This window comes from Asterias amurensis, chromosome 1, assembly GCF_032118995.1.
Source record: "Asterias amurensis chromosome 1, ASM3211899v1".
Taxonomy (NCBI): domain Eukaryota; kingdom Metazoa; phylum Echinodermata; class Asteroidea; order Forcipulatida; family Asteriidae; genus Asterias; species Asterias amurensis.
In genome coordinates, this window is record NC_092648.1 from 10939182 (window position 1) to 10964609 (window position 25428).

Below are 25428 nucleotides of genomic sequence, written 5' to 3' on the forward strand. Positions count from 1 at the left end.
AACAAAATTAAAAAACTACAAGATAAGACATAGTTTTACCTGCGGTGGTACGACAAATGAAGGGTAAACGTCTGTTGCAGTCTGCGGTCTGCCAGACATCGTCTTTGACAAAGTCCACGTAGGTGCAATGACTGTCGGCCATTTCGGATGAGTTCGTGTCCTCTCTGGGATGTATCCACCTACGTAATCAGAATTAATATCCGTTTCTTTAAAGCCATCATACACTTTTGGAACAGAAAAAAAGTAAAAATTCACAGATTTACAAATAACTTACAGGATTAACAGAAGGTAACGGTGAAAGACTTCTCTTAAAATATTATTCCATGAAATTCCTTTACTTTCTGAGAAAACATTAAAACAATGATCAATTCTCGATATCGAGACTAACGGATTTATTTTAAACACATGTTATGAAACATGCGGAAAATCCTGGGTTTTTTAGCTTGATACAGGCCCCCTTATAGACCCCAAATCAGGGTAAATTCTGACGCAGGAGTTTTTATAGTGTAAATGGTATAAATTAAGATTGCGGCAATCGTGTGATGGTTGCCGAACCGGCCCTAAATGGACCGCGCGCCTTATTCATAACTCTTTTTACTCAAAGGGTTATCCCTTAACTATGAATTACAAGAAGTCATATATATAATGATACCCTCTAAATATGAATTAGCAGAAATTTGACTTGTGCATTTTCAATAATATTTTTGAGGAAATAAACGAGTGCTACTTATGTGATATCGTATAGCATAATATGTCAAAAAATATAACTTTGAGTTGTACCAAGTCAATACTATGGCCTTCTTTTCCATAATATTCCCAGTTTCCCTCAACGTCCCATACATTGGCCGCGATCTTGGATGACAATTAACGTGAAGGCCGAGTTATAGACCTTTATCATGCTGTCATCTTGGTCGTGTTCATTATATCGAATAACAATAGTGACTGCTAAAAATCATTTTGCAAATAGGGACCAGACTATTTAGTTCGTCCAGCCTCGATTTGGTTACATTGATATCATTGGGGAAAAATCAAGATGGCTGCACCATGATATTGGCCTAAAGTCGGTTGCGCGATGGTCAGGCGATGGAAATCTTGATGCGCGATCATAAAAAAGAAACGGTTTTTAGGATCGCACAAGGTCATTCAAACAGCAAACAGCTCATTTTCACTGATCATGCAAACAGCTCATTAGTGATTGTGTCTCACAAAACCCCCAAACAAAAGTAGATTAATTCCCAGAAGAGCTAATCAGGGAGGATGTTTGTAACGTACCATTGGTCCGGAATGTTACCCGTATTGTTCATCCACGTTTCAAGGAGAAACTGTAGCTCATTATCGCCTTCAATGTTGGCTAGGGAGGCCCCTGGGTACGAGGAAGCACAGGTTGATTTGGCTTCTTCAAATTTGACCAAGAGTTCAGACACGAATCGAAAACACGACGAGCGATAATTGTGCCATCCAGCCTCGCACGTACCTTGAAAGTAACGAAGACAATACATTAGAAAAGGTGAAACGTTATGTCCATAACCTCAACGAGGAGGGTTTTCTCATGACAGCAGACTGGTCCCTTGTTGTTATCCGCAAGGATAAATACAGGCACTGGTTTTTACAGACTCATTAACCTTTTATAAGAGTAATCTTCAAGATAGACCTTTATCATGATGCAGCCACCTTGAATGTCTCCCATTGATATCAGTGGGAGAAACCGAGGCTGGAAGAACAAAATAGTCTGGTTCCTCTTTGCAAAATGATTATTAGCATTCATTAATGTTGTTCGATGCAAGGCACATGACCAAGATGGAGGCAGCATGATAAAGGTCTATTGATATGGGTAACATCATCAGGGGGGCCCACTTCATGTAAATCATTGCTGCTCAGTCACCTGCACGGGAAATTGTGCAGTATTTCACCAGAACCAGACCTAGTGATTTCATTTGGTATTAATGGTTTCATTTGAAGCAATGATGTCATTTGGTAGCAATGATTTCATCGGACAGAATTATTTCATTTGATAACAATGATTTCATTTGATACTGCAATACTTTCATTGGATAAACGTGCAGTGACGTATGCTTTTCATATCTGTGTTTTGATTGGTCCGAGGTGATGTTTGTCAGCTTGCTCTTTCGGTTATCGTCCTTGATGTTTTATGTACCAGTTTATAAGTACTTAACATGCATGTAATGTTGCTTTATGTTTACATGTCGTTGGATTTGACTGCAAATCTCTTTGAAAGATACTTTTGAAAGGGGTTTCAAAGTTTTAGACCCTCCATAACGAAGTTTCCAGTACAAAAATTGTTTCACCGAAGATAACGAACAAGACACAAAAGCTTTCACAGAATCAAGTTAATGGATTAAAAAAAAAAAAGCCAATCGCAGATTGACGGAATATTACATAGCTTTGGATTGTTGCATGCTCAAAAGAAGGACGAAACTAATGGAAAGAGTATGGCGTGTTTGAGCACTTAATGTGCACATTGTGTTTAAAAGCAACCGATTGTGAAAGTTTGATTGGGTCGCAGTCATTCATAAGTCATATGTTATGTTCTAGATTGGAAAACTAGTCTTCGGTAACTATGGGTGCGTTCGTTTAGCTTCCTGGGTCGACGCGATCTGCCCCGGTATGTTCGAATAGCTTTGACGGGGGCTCAACCGGGTGAGCCCCCAGTGCCCTGCTTGTGGAGTGGGTCACTTGGGGTGACCTGAGGTGCATGCCGTCACCACGAGAGGGCGAGTGTGATCGTTCGATTAGCTCTTGTCAGGGGCTCACCCGAGTGAGCACCGCGGGGTAGACACAGAGAAGCTAAAACGAACCCTATAGTAAATCGAACAGCGATAGACATATTTGTTTGTCGGGAACACTTGTACTGCCTATATACGGCCTTTCGTTACTGGAAATTGTGAGTTCTGTGCCTTGGAGAATGGCGTAGCTCCGCGGGTCCCTTTTCCAAGGCACACGACGAGATAGTACCAAGCTCTCTCAGTTGAAACCAAACACACCTTCGTAAAACTTTTCTTGTATACATAGCTCCAGGAGAAGTAAAACAACAAATCACTATTCGACTGAATGGTCAGATGCGACCCCACCGTTGGTCTCCAAGCAATTATTACAAATATTTGTATAAATTGTGTACAGAATGCCATTCCATTGTAATCCACATAAAATGAAAATTAATCTCGTGACAAGTCATAGATCGCTAAGCTGTTAATAAAGATGTAACACTTTTAGGGCTCCGTATTTTCTTTTGTTACCGTTTGTGCTTACCTTGTAACTGTTCAATTTGTGTAATTCCAACTCGATCGCTGCCCCTGAAGCCCACGGGTCCCTGTTGAAAATAAACAAAATCACTACAAGGAAACGAACTTACTACACCCTTTTGAAAAAATCACAATTATCAGAATTGTCTGACCCATATGTGGGTCAGTATGACCCAGCATCGGTAACAAAATGACCCATAAATGGTCAAGCTGACGCATAATCCGAGTAACAGTTTTATTGTTTATCAACCACTGCCCTAGAAATACGTCAGGACCCCCAGGATCATAACAATGTTGAGCATTTCTAATGCGCCATGTCTGTCACCTATGACACTCCTGGCTCAATAACAAGAACTATGCTAATACACCAGACACGTCAAGACAACCAAAAGCTAGACCCGGGAGTTTTCAAAGTACACATCGTTAATGATTAGTACTCTGATCCATTATTTCACTGACTTCTTACGGATACACAATATATTAATGGACTGTCGGCTTATCAGACGTTATCTAAAAGAGAGTTTGTCACTCTGCTGAAAAAAGACCTGCGCTTTAAACTTTCTGAGAACTCCGGGTCAGAGTTAGCCTGGTTCAAGATGCCAGGGGCTGACCCATTTATGTGTCCGTGTGACCGGAATCCGTGTAAAAAAGACCCGGAATGTGTCTAACTGATGCAGGGTTTGAGGAATACGAAAGTACGTACAGTTGACGATCGTTGACGTCCTTTACATGAGACTTGAAGTGCCTTATTAAAATAAAGGGCGCCCACATCTTTAATATAGGAAACTATACGTCGTATTATTACAGAGGGCGCTGTTCAATATAATTGTGTTGTTCTTTTGTATGCTTTTAGTTGCTTAGTTCATTAGGTATGTTTTTATCCTTTACATATTTGCCGTTGGTCCTTCTTATATTTTTCTTCAATCCTCTATCCTTTGTTAGTGATCCTTAGAAACATGTTTTCGACCTTGAGTTTTGAAACTGAAAATGTAAGTCCCGCAAATGCCCAAAAAGTACAAAAATAAACGACTGTTTCCCGGCTGCGAAACTTTTTTCCCAGCTCAGTTGCGGCAGAATCAACAGGGGGCGCTGAGCTGGAAAACAAATACTGCGTCCCAGCTACTTGGATAATAGAGAATGTACTTATAATAATATTATATTAATAGTGGTTTCTTATACAGTGCGCATATCCGTCACTCAATGACGCTCAGGGCGCTTTAACATACAAAGATAATGTTCCCGCAAGGTATGTGGGACTACGTTTAAATTATGAGACCTACAGTGTGTACTCCTTTTACAAAGAACCATGTAACGTGTTTACACGGTGCTGTGGTGCAATACTGCCAAGCAAACCAGGAACACTGGAGCGAACCCCTTCTTATTTCGATAAGTTATTTTACGACGTGCGTTACACAACACACGGGACCAACAGCTCAACGTACCATCCAAAATCCAGACTAGAAGAGACTGAACGGATGTGCTCTTCTCATAAAGTAAAGAAACCTATGCTACGTTCACCACCATCAACAGATCCTTTTAAGGCACTTGAACAAACAAACAACATGGTTTTCGTCCTTGAATACTTACGGAGACCCCTGGAAACTCCGTCTCGTTGAGCAGAGTGAAGAACAAGTCCGCCATCTCGCGGTCATCGTACGTGAAATCTTCAAGACTCTTAATGCGTCCGTCAGCAAACCTTTAAAGAGTTCGAGTACTTTTTCAAAATGTCCACAGATTTACATTAAACTTACACAGTTTGAAGATAATGATAGTAGTAAGCTTCCCTTGAAATATTACTTACTGAGGTTCTGTAGTTTTTGAGAAATTAGTAAAACAATGTCACGAAAATAATTTTCGTCTCAGTTTTAGCATGTAAACATGTATTAATTAGCTAAGATATTATAACATAACATACCAAACTGTGTAAGTTTAAAGTAAATCTGTGGACATTGTGTTTTGTGTTAGAAAAAAGTACATAGACCCTCTAAGGGGCAGAACCGATACAATTAAATCAAAACATAATTTTGCAATATTGAACACACGCTTTTTTCTCTGGCACTCTCTCAAAAACAATTACCCAACTTCAAGTTAATTCAAGGTTTCTTTACACAGGGGTTCCTAGAAAGAAGAGATTGAAACAGTACGACGTCCTTAAAAAATTACAAGAGAATGAAATAATTACACCATTCGTCCTAAATGATGCAGTTTTAAATTGGGGTGAAGATAATGACTCTCCTTTTTATCCATAACCGATGTTAAAGGGACACGTTGCCCTGGATCGGACGAGTTGGTCTTTCCAAAGCGTGTTAAAAAAAATATGAAATGCATACAGTTAGAAATATATATTTTTTTAAGAACATTATGACGATCCACACAAATAATATGCTTCGAAATTGCATGGTTATACTTTAACTTTGCGAACTAACAGGGTCGGCCAAATTGTATTGTTCTTGACTCTATATATGCAGAGCCCAAATGGAAATCAGTTTTTATACTGATTTGGCTCACACTTGGTAAGTAATCAAACATAACCACAACAAAACGGGGAAACAATGGTACCTTTTTGTCTTTAAGATACCGACGGCTTTGTCCAGCGCCAGAGCGATGGCCCACGTGGCATCGTAGCCGTAAGGAGCCAGACTATTCCATACGTAGGCTTGGTTCTCTGGTAGTTTCATACGCTCTCGAAGCAGATCTTCATACTCGCCAGGCGACTGGTTAGTTTTGTTAGGGAAGAAAAAACATGTGAATTCAATTCAATACAACTGAAAACTCAGGTTTCCCCAATCACAGTTTTACTGAAAAGCGTCAGTCAAAGGTGAGTCACAGCAATAGGTTGAAAAGAAAAAACAAAAAATAAATGAGTTATTAAAGTTGCATCCCTGTGACATCACAAAGTTCGCATGGAGTATGTCCTGTATTAGTTAAATATAGTACATGTCACTATACTCGTTTATGTTCATGTTAGTCCATTGTGTTTTTGTTTGTCTGGGCTTGCCTACCACTGGCTGTTCTGGTTATGCTCCCATTTCCAATTTTCCTCAATTCTGCTCTTTAATTGTTTGCTATTGCTGTTTAAATTTTCTGTGGAATGTAAATAAATGACTTTAAATTAAGTGAAAAGAAGACACAGGACGTTAGTGCCCCTTTAAGTAATTGGTTTCAATGAATTAAATTCTCACTATGCCTGCAATGGTAGGTTCCGGTGACGTACTCAGCTGCAGACTCTCTGTTGCGAAGTACTGAGCGCCCGCTACGGCACGTTGCATTTCATCCAATGTGCAGCTGACTTTGGGGTCTTCTTCTTGCCACCATTTTGTCTTGTACCAGCCGATGATTATCCAAACGTAGTCAGGTCCCGTTAGCTTTTGCTTGTAGGCCTACATAAGAATGGATAGGGGGAACTAGGATTGTAAATTGGAAAAAGTTTCGGTAAAACTGACATTGACAGTAAAGATTTTTTCAATATTCCTGTTCACTTTTGCTGTTACCTTTACTCCTGAATAGGCAACCAGCGGTTTTGGACAGCATGTAATTTCCTAGATTGCCAATTCTTGATTCACTTTTGATGTGCACTGACTCCTGAATAGGTAACCAGCTCAAAATGACAAGAAACATTTGCCATGCGTTTGGGGTAGCACTTTATATAGAGCACTTTAGGACAACAAGTAATTTTCTAGATTAACTAACACTAAGTTCACTTTTGCTGTACACTTACTCCAGAATAAGTAACCAGCTCAAACGACAAGAAACAGTGGGCCGTATTCATAAAACATAGCAATTGCTTTTTCTAGGCTTTTGCTTACATCTTTATACATACATCTGTATAATGATGTAAGCAAAAGCCTAGAAAAAGCAATTGCTATTTGTTATGAATACGGCCCATTAGCTATGCGTTCGGCAGCACAACAGTGAAACTGACCAAACTGACAAAACATGCATGTGTCTATTTGATATGACGTATTGCATTACACACAACGACATCTGAAGAACAAATATTAAACACACAAGATCCTCACCCGAACCAGGGCAAAGCAGAAACAGTATATCAATTTGATCTGGAATAGACGGCATTGGTATACAGTCTTCTCACTTGGTGTATCTCAACATATGCATATAATAACAAACCTGTGAAAACTTGAGCTCAATCGGTCATCGAAGTTGCGAGATAATAATGAAAGAAAAAACACCCTTGTCACACGAAGTTGTATGCTCTCAGATGATTGATTGTGAGACCTCAAATTCTAAATAAGGTCTCGAAATCAAATTCGTGGAAAATTACTTCTTACTCGTTACTACGTTACTTTAGAGGGAGCTGTTTCTCACAATGTTTTATATTATAACACCCCTTGCAAGTATTCTGCCTGCTCATTGGTTTAGAGCGCGTCACATGACATGTCTTAGTTTTGCCAGACGACGGCCGTGTGATAGAGCGTCGGTTTGCCATGCGCTAGTCCGACAGACTAGCACATGGCGTGCAGTACCCAGACGTCCTGTGCGTGTACGAGGATTATAAATTAATAGTCTGTAACCACTTCGGATTGCACGACACTACATGCAACACAGTAAGTAAAAGTGTATGCAATCTGTATTCGCGTCGTCCGTGGATTGTAGCATTCAGGTCTGTAACTTAATAATAACAGTACAGTATTTAGAAGTGTTTGGGGTGTTATAAAACAAATATTGACTGATTTTACTCGTGCAATGGTTAAAAACTATGACTCCCTCGGTGATCCCCGTAGCGTTCTATTTTCCCTCGGCTTCGCCTCGGGAAAATAGAACGCTCCGGGGATCACCTCGGGAGTCATAGTTTTAACCATAGCACTCGAAGCAGTCAATATTTGTATACTATCAACAGCTCCCCATAACTCGGTATAGCAAGAGACGTTTTATGCTTACAAAGCCTTTAACTTGCTTACCTCACAGAACACTCGTCTTGCCTTGTCCTCGTACATGTTACTAATGATAATCTTAGCGTCTTGGCTCTGATAAGAAAACATTGCCGAATGTTCTTTGAATAACTCGCCATGGAACATAAGTTGGAATCTACAGTTTTGCAAGAATATTGTTTAATTTACTGATGTGTTCCAATATCAAAACATGCAAATCAAGAATTTGATCTTTTAGTCAAGTATAATCTCAGATCAGCTTGAAAAAAAAAGTATGTATAACTTCACTCAATTTGTTTGCGATGACAAAAGTTAGTTTGATATTATTGGACATTGAAATAGGTTTGTACAGCAAATACCAATGTTGCTTTTTCTTTATTGGACTTTGGATATTCAAGTAGGTTTGTATAGTGAATGTCTATGTTTGTAGTTTTAGTATAATATGTTCTCCCAGCCAATTTCATCAATAATCCGCAACTAGCGGTTCATTTGATTTCGCTTGAAGATAATGCTCCGTTGAATCAGTATTTGTCATACGATTACACCAAGTTAGCATTGTACTAGCTAAGTGTGATCCTTTAATTTCACTTTAGGCTGTAACACTCATGCTTATTCTAAAAGCCTGCAACAAGAGCTGGCCAACCATTCAATTTCATCAAGGTATAGTAGAAATTAAACTTGAGAATGTAATAGTCAAAATGTAGTATTGAACGCTTACAAATGAAATATAATGACACTGAAATTTATCTGAATGAAAACAAAACCATTTGTGCGCAAAGACAAAAGAAAACAGGAATCATAGCAAAAACTAAAACCCTTATTTGAGTTCATTTGGAAATGCGTGAATTTGAACACGTTTTAATGAAATTGAATAAATTTTAGCTGACTTATCCGATGAAACATTCATTATTTAAAAGGGCATATTCTATATCAGAACTGACTCTACTTGCCCAACACGCTTTGTTTGTTGATTTTGTTCTTGTAAATAGTAACAGTCCTTCCTTCCCCCTAAGGAACATATCAGTGTTACGGCCCTTAACTAAAGACTTTACTGTCCACCCACGCTCAAAGAACCTTAGCTCTTACTTTCCATATGGAGATTTTAAGTTGAAGAAATTCACTCACTTGTCCCCGTCCGACTTGTTTCATACGTCTGTAATTAGTCTTACTGATGTTCAGAACACTCATTGCTAGCCCCGCTGGCAACCGTCTCAACACGACGGGACAAAAAGCACGCTCCATGTGGTCCCAGTGTCTTTGTCGTTTGACATTTTTGTCTATTTATTCTGTGTCAATATTTATTGCAGTTATTTACTTTCACTTGCAAAAGTGTCCTGTCGGTCTGGAAACCCTAAGGTGCATAATGGCTATTTATCCGTCTTCTCTTCTAACAATATCCGGGAGACGTCTATACCGGTCCATATTGTCAGAATTATTTGCTAAGTAAAACCCCTTTCACACGAATGCAATTTAGCAAGGGTCCCTTGCTAAATTTGCTAAATTTGTAGCATGGAGTTAAAATTTTACAAAATGTACCTCGTGTGAAAGGACGACTTGTATATATTGCCCAATGGTTTTCTTGCATAATCTTGTCAAACATTGCTACACTTTTACAGCCATGCTAAAGATAAGCAATGGACCCCTGTTAAATTGCTGTCGTGTGAACAGCACTTAAAACGAACACGGTAGCTCAGAACCTTGGTAAAGTCCAAAGTAAAGTTACCATCAATATTTCTGATTAATCACAAAAAAACTTGTCCAAAGTAAAGTTACCATAAATATTTCTGATTGTTCACACAAAAACTTGTCTTTTGACTTCATGGGACATAATTTGAATTCAAGACAAAGCATAAAGAACGAGCGAAGGGGAGTGCTTAATGGTCCATACTCTAACATAATCAAACTTTAAATTATCTTTCTCAATCGTATTCTCTTGTAAGTATATTAAACAAAAGCTTAGTTTATCCATTTGCTAACTGACAGTGTAGCGCATAAGGGTTAGAGGAACTATCTGATACTCAAATAATCAACTGATATACGGTACCTTAAGATTCCGTATCTGGTTTTTAGGATCCTCTGAGAAGATTTCAGATGATATCGTTGTAATGTTTGCCGCTTTAAGCAAATTCAGTAAGTCATCGATGGCCTGTTAGATAGGAATACATAAAACACGGTTAATTAATACGGCATAAGCATTTTAGAAACGTATCATTGTTTATAATTGAAACGCATCATTTTGTTTATTTCTCATAATAAAACATTGTGAGAAACGGCTCCCTTTAAAGTAATGTAGTTTTTGAGAAATAAGCAATTTCTCAATAAAATATTTGAATTGAATTGGAGACCTCAGCTGAGGTCTCGAATTCAAGCATCGGAAAGCACACAATTTGTGCAACATGGGTTTTACTCTTCAATTATTCACTCGCAAATTCGACAACCAATGTGCTCAACTTTCACAGGTGTGTTATTTTATGCATACGTTGAGATACACAAAGTGATAAGACTGGTCTTTGACAACTACCAAAGTTGTTCAGTGCCTCCCCCTTTGTGTATGGCTGTGATAGCAATACGGATGACAGTGCAGTGAAACTGCTTTGGGGACGAGGTTGGGCAGTGTGGACCGATTCCTCAACAACCACTGGCCATTTTTGTCCAATGCGTTTACACAGCTGTATGTTTCATTTGTTTTGTCGTCGTTGTAAAGATGGCGGCAGGTGACGTCACTGCATAGGCTCTATACAGCAGCTGTGAAATTTGAAATGTCCCCACAAATAATTCCATTCGGTATTTGTTTATAATGGATCAATCCCTTTGTAGAATGGGGTGTCGATTTAGGACAGTAATTTGTATAACGTGGGTTCGACTCCTTGTCTGCCAGTGCTTCTCTCCACCCAGGAGTACAATTGGGTACCTGTGAGAGCTTGGGAGTAACTTGCGTTGGACTGGCATCCTGTTTAGGGGGAAAATACAAATTCTCAGTCGCTTAGGGGGGATAAGGGAAACCGGATATGACCACCGGCCTGATGAACACTAATGGTTGGGGGCACACTTTACTTTCCCTTCCCTCAGTAGTGGCACTTGTGCTCATTTATTTGTATTGGGTGCGTTCGTTTAGCTTCCCTTGATCGACCCCAGTCTGCCCCGGTACGTTCGAATAGCCTTGACGGGGCTCACCTGGGTCAGCCCCCAGTGCCCTGCTTGTGGAGTGGGTCACTTGAGGGTGACCTGAGGTTCATGCCGTCACCACGAGAGGGCGAGTGTGATCGTTCGATTAGCTCTTGTCAGGGGATCACCCGAGTGAGCGCGGCACGATAGACCCAGGGAAGCTAAACGAACGCACCCATTGTATGTATGTTAATGTCTCTTACCAGTGAAAACAGTTCATGGGTCTCGTGAATGGTCGCCACTCTTGTCCATCCAAACTCTCGCAACAGACGTATTCTCGCGGGATTATACGCTGCATCCGGCATGTACGTGCGGTAGAAGAATGGGAACTTCTCGCGGTCTGAAAGCGCTGACGAGGCTGCTCCGTAAGACATCTAGAAAAGAAGAAGACAAATTTGTCAGGAAGTTAATGTTTTGAAGAACGTACAATGTAATGCGGCCGAACTCAACATTTTGTTTCTATAAAAACCACAGTTTCCTGTCAGACGTCAACGGCTATTAATACTACAAACAGATGACTTAGAACGTTCCACTCTCTCAGAGGGTTGAATGTGGGCTGCGGTGACTAATAATGGGTGCGTTCGTTGTTTAGCTTCCCTGGATCGACCCCGGTGTGTGACGGGTTTTTTTTTCCAGGACGAACGTTTGAAGATAATTACCCACGTTCGTCCTGGGAAAAAAAACCGCCACACACCGGGGTCGACCCAGGGAAGCTAAACGAACGCACCAACAATAAACAGATGACTGAGAATGTCCCACTCTCTCAGAGGGTTGGATGTGGGCTGTGTTGACTAATACAACAAACAGATGACTGAGAATGTTCCACTCTCTCAGAGGGTTGGATGTGGGCTGTGTTGATGATAAGGAATATTTTGTTGGCTGGGTAGTGTTGTATGGTATGTCCCTATTCATAATAAGTTAAATCACAACGCTTAGTATATGTCTGTCCTTACTCTATGGTATATGCGCCCAACCCCCAACCCAAACCCCGACCCCAACCCACCAACATGTGTATAACTCGGTTTAGTTTATTTCCTTTAGTATATCACTAGTTGTATTGAATTGATATTATTTGCTGTATGAAAGGAAATAAATCAAACGAACACCCCCCCCCCCCTTGATATGGAATGGTCCAGTCTACGATACCAATGAAGTTCACTCGCTCTGCTGTGCTTTTTAATTGGGAAATCAACGAAATACGTACAGTGGAACAATTTCAGCCAGCTGTTCAATGCACCTGCCAGGAGTGTGTATAGATCTCTCGCATGCATTCTGAGCAGCTTTTTTGTTTCAAACGACACCCCCCCCCCCCCCCACCTTCAACCCTGAACCCCGTAACCCCGAAACCCCGAACCCCCGAACAAGAACCCCGAGCCCAACACCCAAGTAAATGGGTGCGTTCGTTTAGCTTCCCTGTGTCGACCCCGGTGTGTGGCGGGGTTTTTTTCCAGGACGAACGTAGGTAATTATCTGCACACATTTGTCCTGGAAAAAGAAAACGCCACACACCGGGGTCGACCCGGGGAAGCTAATCGAACGCACACATTGTGAGTGGTGCAGCTAGGCCTACCGCATTTTCCGTGATTATTGGTAGAGGGCAGGTCAATAAGCCACAGTCACCGATCGCCACAAAACTCAAAATTGTAACCAGTCAAGTTAAAAACACAAAGTGGATTTTCCTGGAAAGAGAAACTGAAGGTCTGTGGGGACGAATCATCTTCTGTGTGTGAAAAGTTCACGTTTTTAATCTGACCTCATGGGACGCAATTAGATGTATATGCCTACCTGGCTGATGGGGCGGGGGGGGGGTAATCCCACAAGAGAAAATTATCAATATAAAACAACATACACTTTCATTGGAGAATTTTAAAACTAATTAGCATTGGCCTCGGTGCAACAGTCAGTGAACTATGGTTCAGAAAACTATGGTTCAGAGAACATAAAAACGGGTGGTATTATCCAAACCATGTTTTTATCGACCAATCGTTGGATTGTTTGTGTTTTTTGTTAGTTTGTACTTGTTTATACCTCTGAAGAAGGTCCGGTTTGGATCGAAAGCTAAGGCCATCTACCCTACTCAGCTACTCAGTTTATGAAAAAGAGTAGATGTATACAAAAGAAGTTATTTATGAACAATGAACGCTGTAACGCTTCTCATATTCGAATTTATACATAACGACATTACTTCAAAGTGAAATGTGGCCCCCGTTTTCTAAAAGCACACTAATATGTTTAACATTAAAAAAATACCTTTATTTCATTATGCTCTTGCAAACTCGATGACCAGTGAGTCAAAATTTCCAAAAATTCATATGTTGGGGTGACAATTATCAAAGGTGACATTTATGCCTTTAAGAGTGATAACCAAATGTACCTTCCTATTGTTACACCCATTAGTGAACTCATTGTTCGCGACTCGGCAATAACGATTGCGCATGTCATTTAACGGAAGGACACTAATGGTGAAGTCCCGCTGGCCGATCTCGGGGACAAAACTTAAAAATTAGACGTTGTCCTTAAATGGATTCGATGAATAAACTATACAAATAAACCCTTTCAGTTCAATATTTGCAGTTGTATTTTCCTATAGCCTTTTCAAAGGTTATTTAATGATTAATTCATACCATTATGGTAAACACATGCATTGCAATATTAAAGCGATAATGTGTGCAAACCAAAAGATTCGAATTCGTGCTTTTTGAAGTTTTATTTCTTTATATCAATCACAGTTAATTTACTTTATGTATATAAGTAAGTTTGGGTTTTAAATTGGAAAACATGAATTGAATTGTCTTTCTATTCTAGTAACGGTAGCACAATGTTCCCAGCCGTGACATTTGTGTCCTTAAGCAAGACACTTAGCCATTGCTTCGTCCTTCGGATGGGACGTAAAGCCGTTGGTCCCATGTGTTGTGTAACACATGTAAAACAACCAAGTGCACTTATCGAACAGAGAAATTCGCCCCGGTGTTCCTGGCTTTGGCTGCTGTATGCGCCGTTGCACCTTGTAAACCCTTATAAGGTGCTACATAAATTGGGTTTCAGAATTCATCACTGCAATAACCTATCTTTCTGAAAGTTTGTACATAGTGCCTTGAGTACCTTGTTTGGTAGATACGTGCGCTATACAATACTTCGATATTATTATATACATACATACATACGTACAACATAATTATTTTTAACAATGTGCGTTTTGCGAGGCAGATGAAGACATTGTTTCTCATCTATTTTTTAACTGCACTTTTGTACAATCCTTCTTGTGTCAGGTACAAAGGTGACTGTCAGTTAAATTTTAATACAATTAACTTAATTTTCTCAGAATTCTCTATTATGTTTGGGTATAATATCCACGATTTTTGCTCACCAATCACTTAATTACTGTCGGTAAACAGTACATTTACAATGCAAATTATGATGAGAAGCTTGCTGTGTTTAACGCTTATAAAGGAACATTACAAAATAGGTTTTGCTGGCAAAACAGTTGCTGGCAGTGTAAGCACTTTATGTAATCCACCATATACATAACTGACAAACCCATAGTAGTTCGAGATCGATCGGCCATCTGGGTCACGAGAGAATAGTGAAAAACCGATTACAAATTTTGCACTGAATCGATGCCAAAACAAAAATGAATAAAAAGCTCACTGAGCGCGAAATTAGATTATTTATTTCTCATCAAATATAAAAATTTAAGACAGAAATATTTCAAGGGATGTTTTCTACTATCATCATCATTAGACCGTATAAGTTTTTTACGTAAATCTGTGATCTTCACGATTTGTGGCGGAAAAAAAATTGAATTAAAAATTTCTCAAAAAGGAGATGAGCTGGAAAAGGTAAATCTTATGAAGAGTTTGGTGGAATCGACTGTTGGTCTATCTTACCGTAACAAGGTTCCAGTAATAGGCGGTCTCTGCTACGGCTTGCGTAGCTGTGGAACATGCCGGACCGAGAATCATGATCTTCTGTGGCTTGCTGTAGAGTTGCTGGAAAAATACACGCGTCCCAAGACCAGCTTGGCACTGTATTTGAAGGAACAATACAAAACAAAGCAATATTTGTTTATCTTTTGGTGAAACTAATTAATCACTTTATACAAGAACAAAGTTAATTTGCCTCTTCATCATTTTGTGGAGTCAACAAATAATAACCCGACGGTAACCACAAATACAACTGTGTTTAGATGGGGGAGTTGTACAGCATTGAAACTACCATTAAAGCTCATAAAATGTTATGGAAATTTGCCTTGTCGAAAAAACTGATAACAGTAACAAATATTTATTAGAACTTACATTTTACTATGTGTTTTACTCTTGGTAGTGTTTAATTCCAACAGTTTTTACATGGGGACACCAACTGGGACCCCCCCCCCCCCGCAGTAACACACACGACCGCACACTCTGTATTTACTGTTACTATTTCATCTTTATCAAAGCATGAAAGCGAAGGATGATATTTTTCTTTGTGCAAGTAACTCCTTTGTGTCGAATCTCCCGGCACAGCTATGTTTACAAGATGATCTTCTTTGCCTTATCTATCCGGACGCCATTACCATTACTGGCCAATGGCATGGTCGGTTTTTTCGATCACTTATCTTCATTCAAGTCTACTTGTCTAGGCTGTGTGTTCACCTTTTCCCTTGTGTGATGTTCCAAGGCTAATTATGAATGCCTTTTTACAACCGTCGTTTTAAGAGCATCTTCCATCGTAAAGAACCCTAATATAAGGCAAATAATCCTGCTTAATTGCCCTTTCTTCTGGAAGTCTTCAAAACAACATGAAGACTGCATGTTTTGTTCCATGGTGTGGTTACATGCAATCAGTTTGCATAATTATTGCCGTTTTTCTGCCATAAAACGAGTGGCTGTAGTAATGATGGCCCTAAAATCGAATAATACCGAATTCTTACATTGCACTCGTCTACAAACAAGGGACTCAATACGCTTAGTATAATACAGTTTTTCAGAAAGACAAGGTGATTGAAGTTATGAAATTTTTAGAGTCAATTATGTAGTACCCAGTGGCGGCCTTGAAGAGATGCTGGTCACCCGTTCCTCCTTGCCACTCACTTGCTTTGTATTTTATTCAATTTTGTATATTTGCAATTTGCATTTATTTAAAGTTTCGCAGTCTGTTCAATTATTAGGATTGTATCTTTTAATTCATGTTAGTGTTCTGCCCGTGTGAAGTGTAATAAAATAAATAAAAATAGATTGAATTTCATGTATTTTTTTTTTCATTTTGGTTGTGAAGCCAAGGGCTACCAGAAAGGCAAGCTTCAACACACTAAGCAAAAACACAATGGAGAAAATACAATGAAGGAATAAGAGATGTTAAATTTGCATCGGGGATAAAGAATATTAATTTGGTGTTTTACCCATACACCGATGTGTGTTAGCACTGTATACTCAGTACTTTCCCCGAGTCCTGTGAACAAAATATCACAGGCATGTTACTCGGGTGGGATTCGAACCCACGACCCTTGCAATTCAATGAAGGAAGTTTTACTTTTACATTAGGGAGGAAAACCCAAGAGAAATAACCAACGCTTTCCGATAGTGACTGAAAACCCGATCCACATTCAACGGAGTGCCGGCATGTGCGATACAGTTCACAATTACTGTAAACTCATTCAGTGGAAAGAATTTCCCTCAGTCGAAATTAAAAGCTTTTTCCACTTCAAAAGCTATATTAAGACGCCGAAGACATTTCATTTCCAATCAAGTTTAAGACGCTCTTCCGATCGTCACATAAGTGAATTATAAAATTTCTTTTGTTAAATCAGAAAACTCCGGTGCACAACTTCGTGTTGACCTGGAAAATCATATTGGCAAATGCTTGACTTATGCCATTGGTTTTGGGACAAGTAAAATTTTCTCAGATTAAAGCCATTATACAATTTCGGCAAACAGTACTGTCCAAGTCCCACACTTCGTGTATCACAACTTATATATAAAATAAGAATCCTGTGGAAATTTAGGCTCAATCGGACATCGGAGTCGGGAGAAAATAACGGGAAAACCCACTCCTGTTTTCGCGCGTTTCGCCGTTTCATGACATGTGTTTATAACGAATCCGTAATTCTCGCTAACGAGAATTTATATTGTTTTACCGTTTTCTCAAAAAGTAAAGTATTTCATGGACTAATTTTTCAAGAGAAGTCTTTCACCATTACCTTCTGTAAACCCTGTAAATTATTTGTAAATCTGTGAACTTGTTTTTTTTTCTGTACCGAAGGGTCCAATGGCTTAAAGTTTTCATGGATTATGCCATCTCGTTTTACAAATAAATAATCCAGGGGAAAAGTTTCAAAAAATTCAATTTAGAAATCGAGCAACCGATGTGAACGTCCGTTCACAAAGTCAATTATCCAGAGAAAGTGTGATCACCGATGAAATTGTCATACATAGGGTTTTGGTTCTTATTTATAGTAGGTTTTTTTAAGGCACTGGACACAATTGGTAATTGCTCAAAATAATTGGTAGCAAACAAATTGCTGGTAACGTGTTAGCGAGAGCTGTTGATAGTATAAAACATTGTGCGAAAACTCTCCCTATGAAGTAACGAAGTTTTTAAGAACGAGGTTACTTCTTACTTAAACAATAAAATACGTAAGACCTGAAGTATTTTTTTCACGCATCTGAAAGCACACAGATCTGTGCAACAATGGTGTGTTTTCTCTCACAACTTCGATGGCCATTTGAGTTAAATAATGTGCATAGATTTGTTAATATAAGTTGGGATACACCAAGTGAGAACACTGGTCTCTGACAAATACCAAGTTGATTCAATGTCTAGAAACGGAGGATCGCCAACTGGTCTTTAGCAATTATTACCAAAGGAACTGGACAACGTTGGTAATTGTCAAAGACCAGTATTCTCACTTGGTGTATCCCAACATATGCATGAAATAAGAAATCTGTGACAATTTCGACTCATTGAAAGAAAAACACCCTTGTTGCTTTAATGTGTGTGCTAAGATGCTCAAAAGACTCAAGCAGAAGTATTTAAATATTTGTGTAAGTAATAACCTCTTTCTCAAAAACTACGTTATAATGAGCGTTTCTGCTCTTATATTCACTATTCTCTTTTGTCTTTTTGGTTTTTGGTTGATGCTAGCGCTTAATATCTTTTGGAAAATGCGCTCTATACGGTTATTATAGTTATTAAGTTACTTCAGAGAGGGAGTCGTTTCTCACAATGTTTTGTACTATCCACAACTCTCCATCGCTCGTTACCAAGTAAGTTGTTATGCTAACAATTAATTTGAGTAATTACCAATAGTGTGCAGTTCCTTTAAGCCCTACTAGAAGGATGTGAAAGCTGTGCAAGCATGATCTATTAATATGTCCACGGCCACCCTCCCTAATGCATGCACGCTGTGTTCTCTGTCTTACAGAGTTAACTGCCACCATAAAATTTAATTGAATGTTCAATACCTTTTTAACATAAAAGAATTAAGGAGCACTACACTTTGAGTAGACATTGATAAGGACATTGACAGTCGTGTAAAAGAAAGTCATTTCGGTGTGAGTAGTCAGTGTTATTGCTATAGTTCCTTGTTCGTCTTTTAGTATCAAGCTACAAGAAGACGGAGTAGCAATACAAGACGTGCGCACGGGCCCATGGTTAATTAATTTATTCACATAACTGCATATGTGAATATGATCCTGCTATTAAATGGAAAAGTAATGTACAATGGCTGTTTTTAATAACACTGCCACAGAACATTGCTCTACGACCAAAACATTAAAGACACTTGACACTACTGGTAATTGTCAAAGACCAGTATCTCAAACACATACACAAAATAACAAACCTGTTAAAATTTGAGCTCAATCGGTCGTTAAAGTTGCGAGATAATAATGAAAGAACAAACACGCTTGATTTCGAGACCTCAGAAACTAAATCTGAGGTCTCGAAATCAAGTTCATGGAAAAATAATTCTTTCTCGAAAACTACGTCACTTCAGAGGGAGCCGTTTCTCACAATGTTTTATCTTATCCACCTATCCCCATTACTTGTTGTCAAGTAAGGTTTCATGCTAACAATTACTTTGAGTAATTACCAAAAGTGGCTACCTGCCTAAGGCTGTTAGGACGATGTTCACACCATCTAAAGACGAGTAGTGTATACTCTAATCAAACCGCTAGACAATTTACTTTTTCATCATCCAAGCATCAAAATGTCATCATTTTCTCATTATGCCTTCGCTCAAAGTATTATTCATAATCATTTCATTATAACAACTAAATCAACAACGCTATTTGTTTTTGCAAGCGCTATATTGTCACGTCCGTTTTGTTAATTAATTTAAACATAATTGCCTTCGCCAATTAGAGTTGAGGTGAGTACAATTTGAGAACTACAACAGACAAGCTATCACATTTTGTGTTTTTAAAATTATCGGTCACTATTTTGTTCGCTACAACAAGTCCACAGCTGATTTTCATAGTGGATTGTGAGCGTAAGCGGAAACCTATTTCTGCTAGTTGGTGCAAGTTTAATGGATGTGTGAATTGCTGTTAGCACTATAATCGCATTGAAGCAATCAGCCAAGAATGAATGTAAAGAAAACATTATTTGCTATACTACAGACGTCATCGTAATAGACCTTATGCATTGACGTCATCCAGCGGCCATCTTAGTGGAAAAACGGTAACGAAACAATCGAAACGCACAGATTTGTACACGCGGCGCACAGGATTGGCCAATGAACAACCTCCTTTTGACCTCTAGGTGAGGGCGCCCTAATGAAATGACGTCATGTGCATGAGGTCTATAGATATTGAAAAAGGAGTAATTTTACACCCTGTGGTGTAAATTTTGATTATAATTCGTGTAAGTGTGATAACAAGCATGGTTTCAATTTCAACAACCCAATTTTGCAGCGTTATCGATGTTGTTATTTTTTTTTTTTTTTTTTTAGGGTCAGCAGAGTGTGGGTTCGATCGAGTTCTGGTCTTGATGACACTTAAGTTCTTATCAAGCAATACACTTACCATAATTGCGTTGTCCTTCGGATGGGACGTAAATCCGTTGGTTCCGTGTGTTGTGCATTTCACGTAAGAAAACCAAGTGCACTTATCGTTAAGAGAAGGGGTTTGCCCAGTGTTTCTGGCAGTGACTGCCGAGTGCGTCGCTTCACGTTCCAATCTCTATTTTGTCACTTAGGTGCTGCATAAATCGGTCTCATAAATCATACAATTTTCAAAACCTGTCTTAAAGGCGGCGGACACCATTGGTAATTACACAAAATAATTATTGGCATAAAAACCTTACTTGGTAACGAGTAATGGGGAGCTGTTGGTAGTATAAAACATTGTGAGAAACAGCTCCCTCTGAAGTAACGTAGTTTTTGAGAAAGAAGTAATTTTCCACGAACTTGATTTCGTGAGCTCAGAATTAGAATTTGAGGTACCGAATTGTTCAAGCATCTGAAAGCACACTTGTAACTTCGTGTGACAAGGGTGTTTTTTCTTTCATTATTATCTCGCAACTTCGACGACCAATTGAGTTCCAATTTTCACAGGTTTGTTAATTTATGCAAATGTTGAAAAACACTAAGTGAGAAGACTGGTCTTTTACAATTACCAATAGTGTCCACTGTCTTTAAAAGGCGTCTCTCCTTACTCAAGCGCCTTTAGCACCTTTATTATGTTCATAAATAATATTGTTGTTGTTTTGTTGTTGATACTTTGTTGTTTTTTCAATTGTTTGTTGTTTTTATGACTTTTGCGCTACAAGCAGATACCCTATTAACAATCTACGAGAACCAAAATACAAAATCATTTGCTCAGAAAAAAAAAATCACCTGCGTTAAAAGTAATCAATAATTTATTTTCCTGTATTGGCCTCACGCCAAGAAAAACAACCGGGAACAGTGTAATATGTATTATTCATTTTCATTGTGAAATAAACTTGCGGGTAGTGTCTACAACTGGTTGTGTATACGATCATTGGCAATAGTATGTCAAGAACCTGAGCATTTGATGTTGTGGACATTATTTACCTTGTTTACCAAATGTAACAAACTTCTCCTTAGAGGCCCTGTCAAATATCGAAGGTTGACGTTTCTCACAATGCTTTATACTGAAAACAAACTCTCCATTTCTCGTAACCAAATAAGTTTTTATGCCAACAATTAGTTGTCTTTATACAAACTTGCATAGTATCAATACCGTCTACATCAAATTCAAAATAATGATACATTGACAGATGGATTGATTGATTGGTGTTCAAAAGATAAAACCAGTAACTCATTTTTACTCTTCAAACACGCTTTGATGGATCTTCTGGTTTCGACGTATGTTCCAAAGGTCAATACTGTGAATTATTAAGTAAAAAACCTTCCCCTTTTTCTGGTCATGACTGGTCATTCCCCCTTCGAAACTATGACGCAATCTCCCTTGTGGTGAACAAGGCAATCAAACGAGCGAGAGAGCCTTTCCACTGCTGCCTCTTGCCTCTAACATGTTCGCGTTAAAAATGCTCTGATTGTTCTGTCCTTCAAAAAGGGTCTCAAGACACAGCTGGTTGTAACCATCACTTAGGTCTTTTCTCCTTATGGGAGCACTTTGCATCCTTTGGTAATTTGGCGCTATAAAGATCGAGTTCTTATTATTGCTTTAGAACTCCAAACCTATATCTTGCTTTTCATCATCTCACAATAATTCCAGTCCGGGAAAAAAATGTGAACAAAATGTCTTTTCAATTTTCTGTAGAGTATATCTGACTTTGCACCCCTCCCTCGACCGGCCGCCATAGCCTTGTGTCTGCCGGTTTGCCATGTTAAAAAGTAATAGCTAAATAAATGCAATAAAAAGAGCTGCTGTCTGTAGGCAAAAGTATACCTTGGTCTTATAAGAATTACTGTTTGATTGTTTTAATCCTATATAATCCTTTATACAATATAACTATAGTGTGAACATTTAATTCAAAAGGTAGTCTTGTTTTTGAGAAAATCCGAAAATCCGGAGCGAATAATATCCACATACACAATATGAGAAGCTTCACTGCAATGACGCTTCTCATATTCAAATTTTAGGTGCATTAAACATAGGCTATTTTCACTTCTAGGTAAAATGTTTCTTTCTCAAAATGCTTTGTACTAGCGAAAACTGCTGTAGGCTTAAAACCATTTTTAGTGCTGTTAGCTTTGAAGGCACTGGACACTATCGGTAATTACTCAAAATAATTGTAAGCATAAAACTTACTTGGTAAAAGCAATGGAGAGCCGTTGATAGTGTAAAACATTGTGAGAAACGGATCTCTCTCTAAAAACAACGTCGTTTTCGAGAAAGAAGTTATGTCTCACTAAAATATTTGAATTTTGATTTTGAGACCTCAGAATTTGATTTTTTAGGTCTCGAATTCGTGCATCTGAAAGCACACAACTACGTGTGACAAGGGTGTTTTTTCTTATATTATTATCTCGCAACTTCGACGACCAATTGAGTTCGAATTTTCACAGGTTTGTTATTTTGTGCATAAAATATGTCGAGATACACTGGTCTTTGACAATTACCGAAGGTGTCCGGTGTCTTTAAACAATTTCCAAGAGTGTTTTCCGTGTGCAATGCAGCCATTTGGGAACAAAGTATGTATTTTAACAAAAACAAACTCGAACCTTTGGGTCTATTCTGGTTTGTTTGTTTACAGAGTGTGGCATGCTAATTAAATGAACCGCTGATTGATCGTTGAGTACGTGCGTAAATAGGAATTGGCTTGCTTCGGTAATGCTAGCCTTGCTCAAGGCAGTCGCATTATTCGCTCCGAAAATACGCCGCTGTTAACCCACCCGTATACCCTGTGCGTGGTGCGTGCGATCACACCGCATGACCCACCCGTATACACACTGTCACATCGTACGACTACTTCGCACTCGTACCACTAACCGCATGCGGAGGCCGTGAGGCCGACAGCCTTGTCGGGTCTGTAACTTCCGGGTTTAATGTGTTGTATTGAAAAATTTCCACAAGTGGAAAAAAATGGGGGGGCTCTCGGATATGCTAGTATGCAGGCCATGAATATGTATATCTTTCGTCAGACCTATCAGACAACACAGGATGTGAGGCAAATGAATTATTTATTTTGACGTCCAATCACGCACTTCCCTTATCATGACCTTTTGACCCTACATGCTCGCTGAGCGTCCGTGGTGGTGGTGTGTGATGTAAACATGTCTCGTCTTTCGCGGGCATTATGGTAATGAGCTGACCGTGTGAACTCTTCGCTTATTATAGTAATGAGGTCAGTGGCTTCAACACAGACCCTACAAGGCTGTCGGCCTGACGGCCTCCGCATGCGGATAGTGTACGGAGGCATCGTGTCGTGCGATGTTACGCACAGTGAATACGGGTGGGTTTTTATACAGCGGCGGTCTTTTTTCGGAGTGAATAATTCGACTGCCTTGAGCAAGGCTACGGTAATGCCAATATGTGTCAGTAATTGTATCATCGCCTTGGGCCGAATTCAGATGTACACCATTGTTAACACATTTCCTTTACACCTTTATTGTAATGTGGTGCTCAATCATAAGATCGAGACAGACAATTTTGTTAGCCCTCGTTTTAGATCCAGCTTCGTTTTTGCAGAGTTGAGAGTAGCAACATCTGAGATGCGCGTCAAGTGCATAGGCAATTGGCTGTGCTTCAAAGTTACCAACCTTCGGTTAAAGGGAAGGTACACGTTTGGTATTTACTCAGAACAAATATTAACTTGAAAACTGACTTGGTAACGAGCATTGGAGAGCTGTTGATGGTACAAAACACTGTGGGAAACGACTCCCTCTGAAGTAACGTAGTTTTTGAGAAAGAGGTTATTTCTCACTTAAATAATAAGTCTTTTATTCTTATCTGAAAGCACACAAATTCGTCCAACAAGGGTATTTTTTCTTTCATCATTTCCTCGCAACTTCGATGACCAATTGAACCCAAATTTTCACAGGCTTGTTATTTTATGGTTATGATGGGATACACCAAGTGAGAAGACTGGTCTTTGACAATTACCTAACGTGTACCTTCCCTTTAAAAAGAGACTTCCCTCATTTTTCCCGCCTGTGCGACCCCTAAATGTAGCCCGAGCCCTTATTGTAGCCTGACCTAAATGTAGCCCCAAACCTGTACCTAAAAATGTTGCCCGGACCTAAATGTAGCCCCATATCAAGCACCATCGTTAACGGGTTTCCTTACAAGGCTTCTGAGATATATACACTGTGATTAGGTGCACTTGCGAGGGACATGTTTCTGATACACATTCCGTGCAGTGAAACGCTTTCATCAAAGACACTGGACACCTTGGGTAATTGTCGAAGACAACTTTGTTAAGTTATTACCGATAGTATTCACTGCCTGCCTTTAATAAAACTTGCATAATGATTTTATTTATGTCGTCACGTTTTATACTTTTAAAACTGCCTAATTTGATAAGCAAAACAACAGGTTTTGGTGACTTGGAAGGCCATTCCAAATCCATAGAGGAAATCTTGTTGATAATTAATCGATTTAATGCCTACAATTGTTGAGATTCGAAGCTCAGTCTAGCCCGGACGGTAATTTAATACTCATTTGGACTATTAAAGTCAATTTACCCCCTTGGTCATTTTCTGGGATCTAATAATTACCGGTCAGTTTTCTCTGTAGTTCATTTTGATTGTCAAATCTTTTCAAATCAATTCGTACTTACTGGAGAGAATTATGACAAAACTGTCAATTATTTGTGTTTTACATCATTATTTATTTGCGAGTTTGCAGTTGGCTGTTGCAGTATTTAATATGTGTGCGTCAGGATACATCCTTGGGGCTTTAAAGCACCTGTTTGCATTTGATATTTACTCTGAAATTAGTATGAAGTAAAACACAAAAACTTGGTTAGAAGTAGGGCCTACAGCAGCTTTGGGTAGTAGGCCTATAATGCATTTTGAAAAACTTTTGAGTACTGCGGTTAAGGGAAAAGATATAAATGTTTACCCCGAAAATATTTGAATCTTAGAAGCGTTTATACTGACAGTAGCGTTTCTCAGAATGTCTTTTCCCACTATTCGACCTTCGTGGCAATTTCTAAAAAATGCTACCACCTTTTAAAAAAGACCGAAGCTTTGGTGAAATGAA

General features: G+C 39.0%; 1 protein-coding gene across 1 annotated transcript in view; it reads right to left on the reverse strand.

The window, feature by feature from the left end:
• The window catches only part of LOC139939650 (gamma-aminobutyric acid type B receptor subunit 1-like), a 51436-nt gene that overhangs the window by 15367 nt on the left and 10641 nt on the right, over positions 1-25428 (reverse strand). Inside the window, exons 2-11 of the mRNA XM_071935703.1 lie at positions 15202-15339; positions 11518-11688; positions 10194-10295; positions 8180-8245; positions 6443-6640; positions 5820-5974; positions 4848-4956; positions 3268-3328; positions 1273-1474; positions 40-179 (exon numbers count right to left, since the gene is read on the reverse strand). Of these exons, the coding sequence (XP_071791804.1) occupies positions 40-179; positions 1273-1474; positions 3268-3328; positions 4848-4956; positions 5820-5974; positions 6443-6640; positions 8180-8245; positions 10194-10295; positions 11518-11688; positions 15202-15339 (1342 nt within the window). The remainder of the gene's footprint in view (positions 1-39; positions 180-1272; positions 1475-3267; positions 3329-4847; positions 4957-5819; positions 5975-6442; positions 6641-8179; positions 8246-10193; positions 10296-11517; positions 11689-15201; positions 15340-25428) is intronic.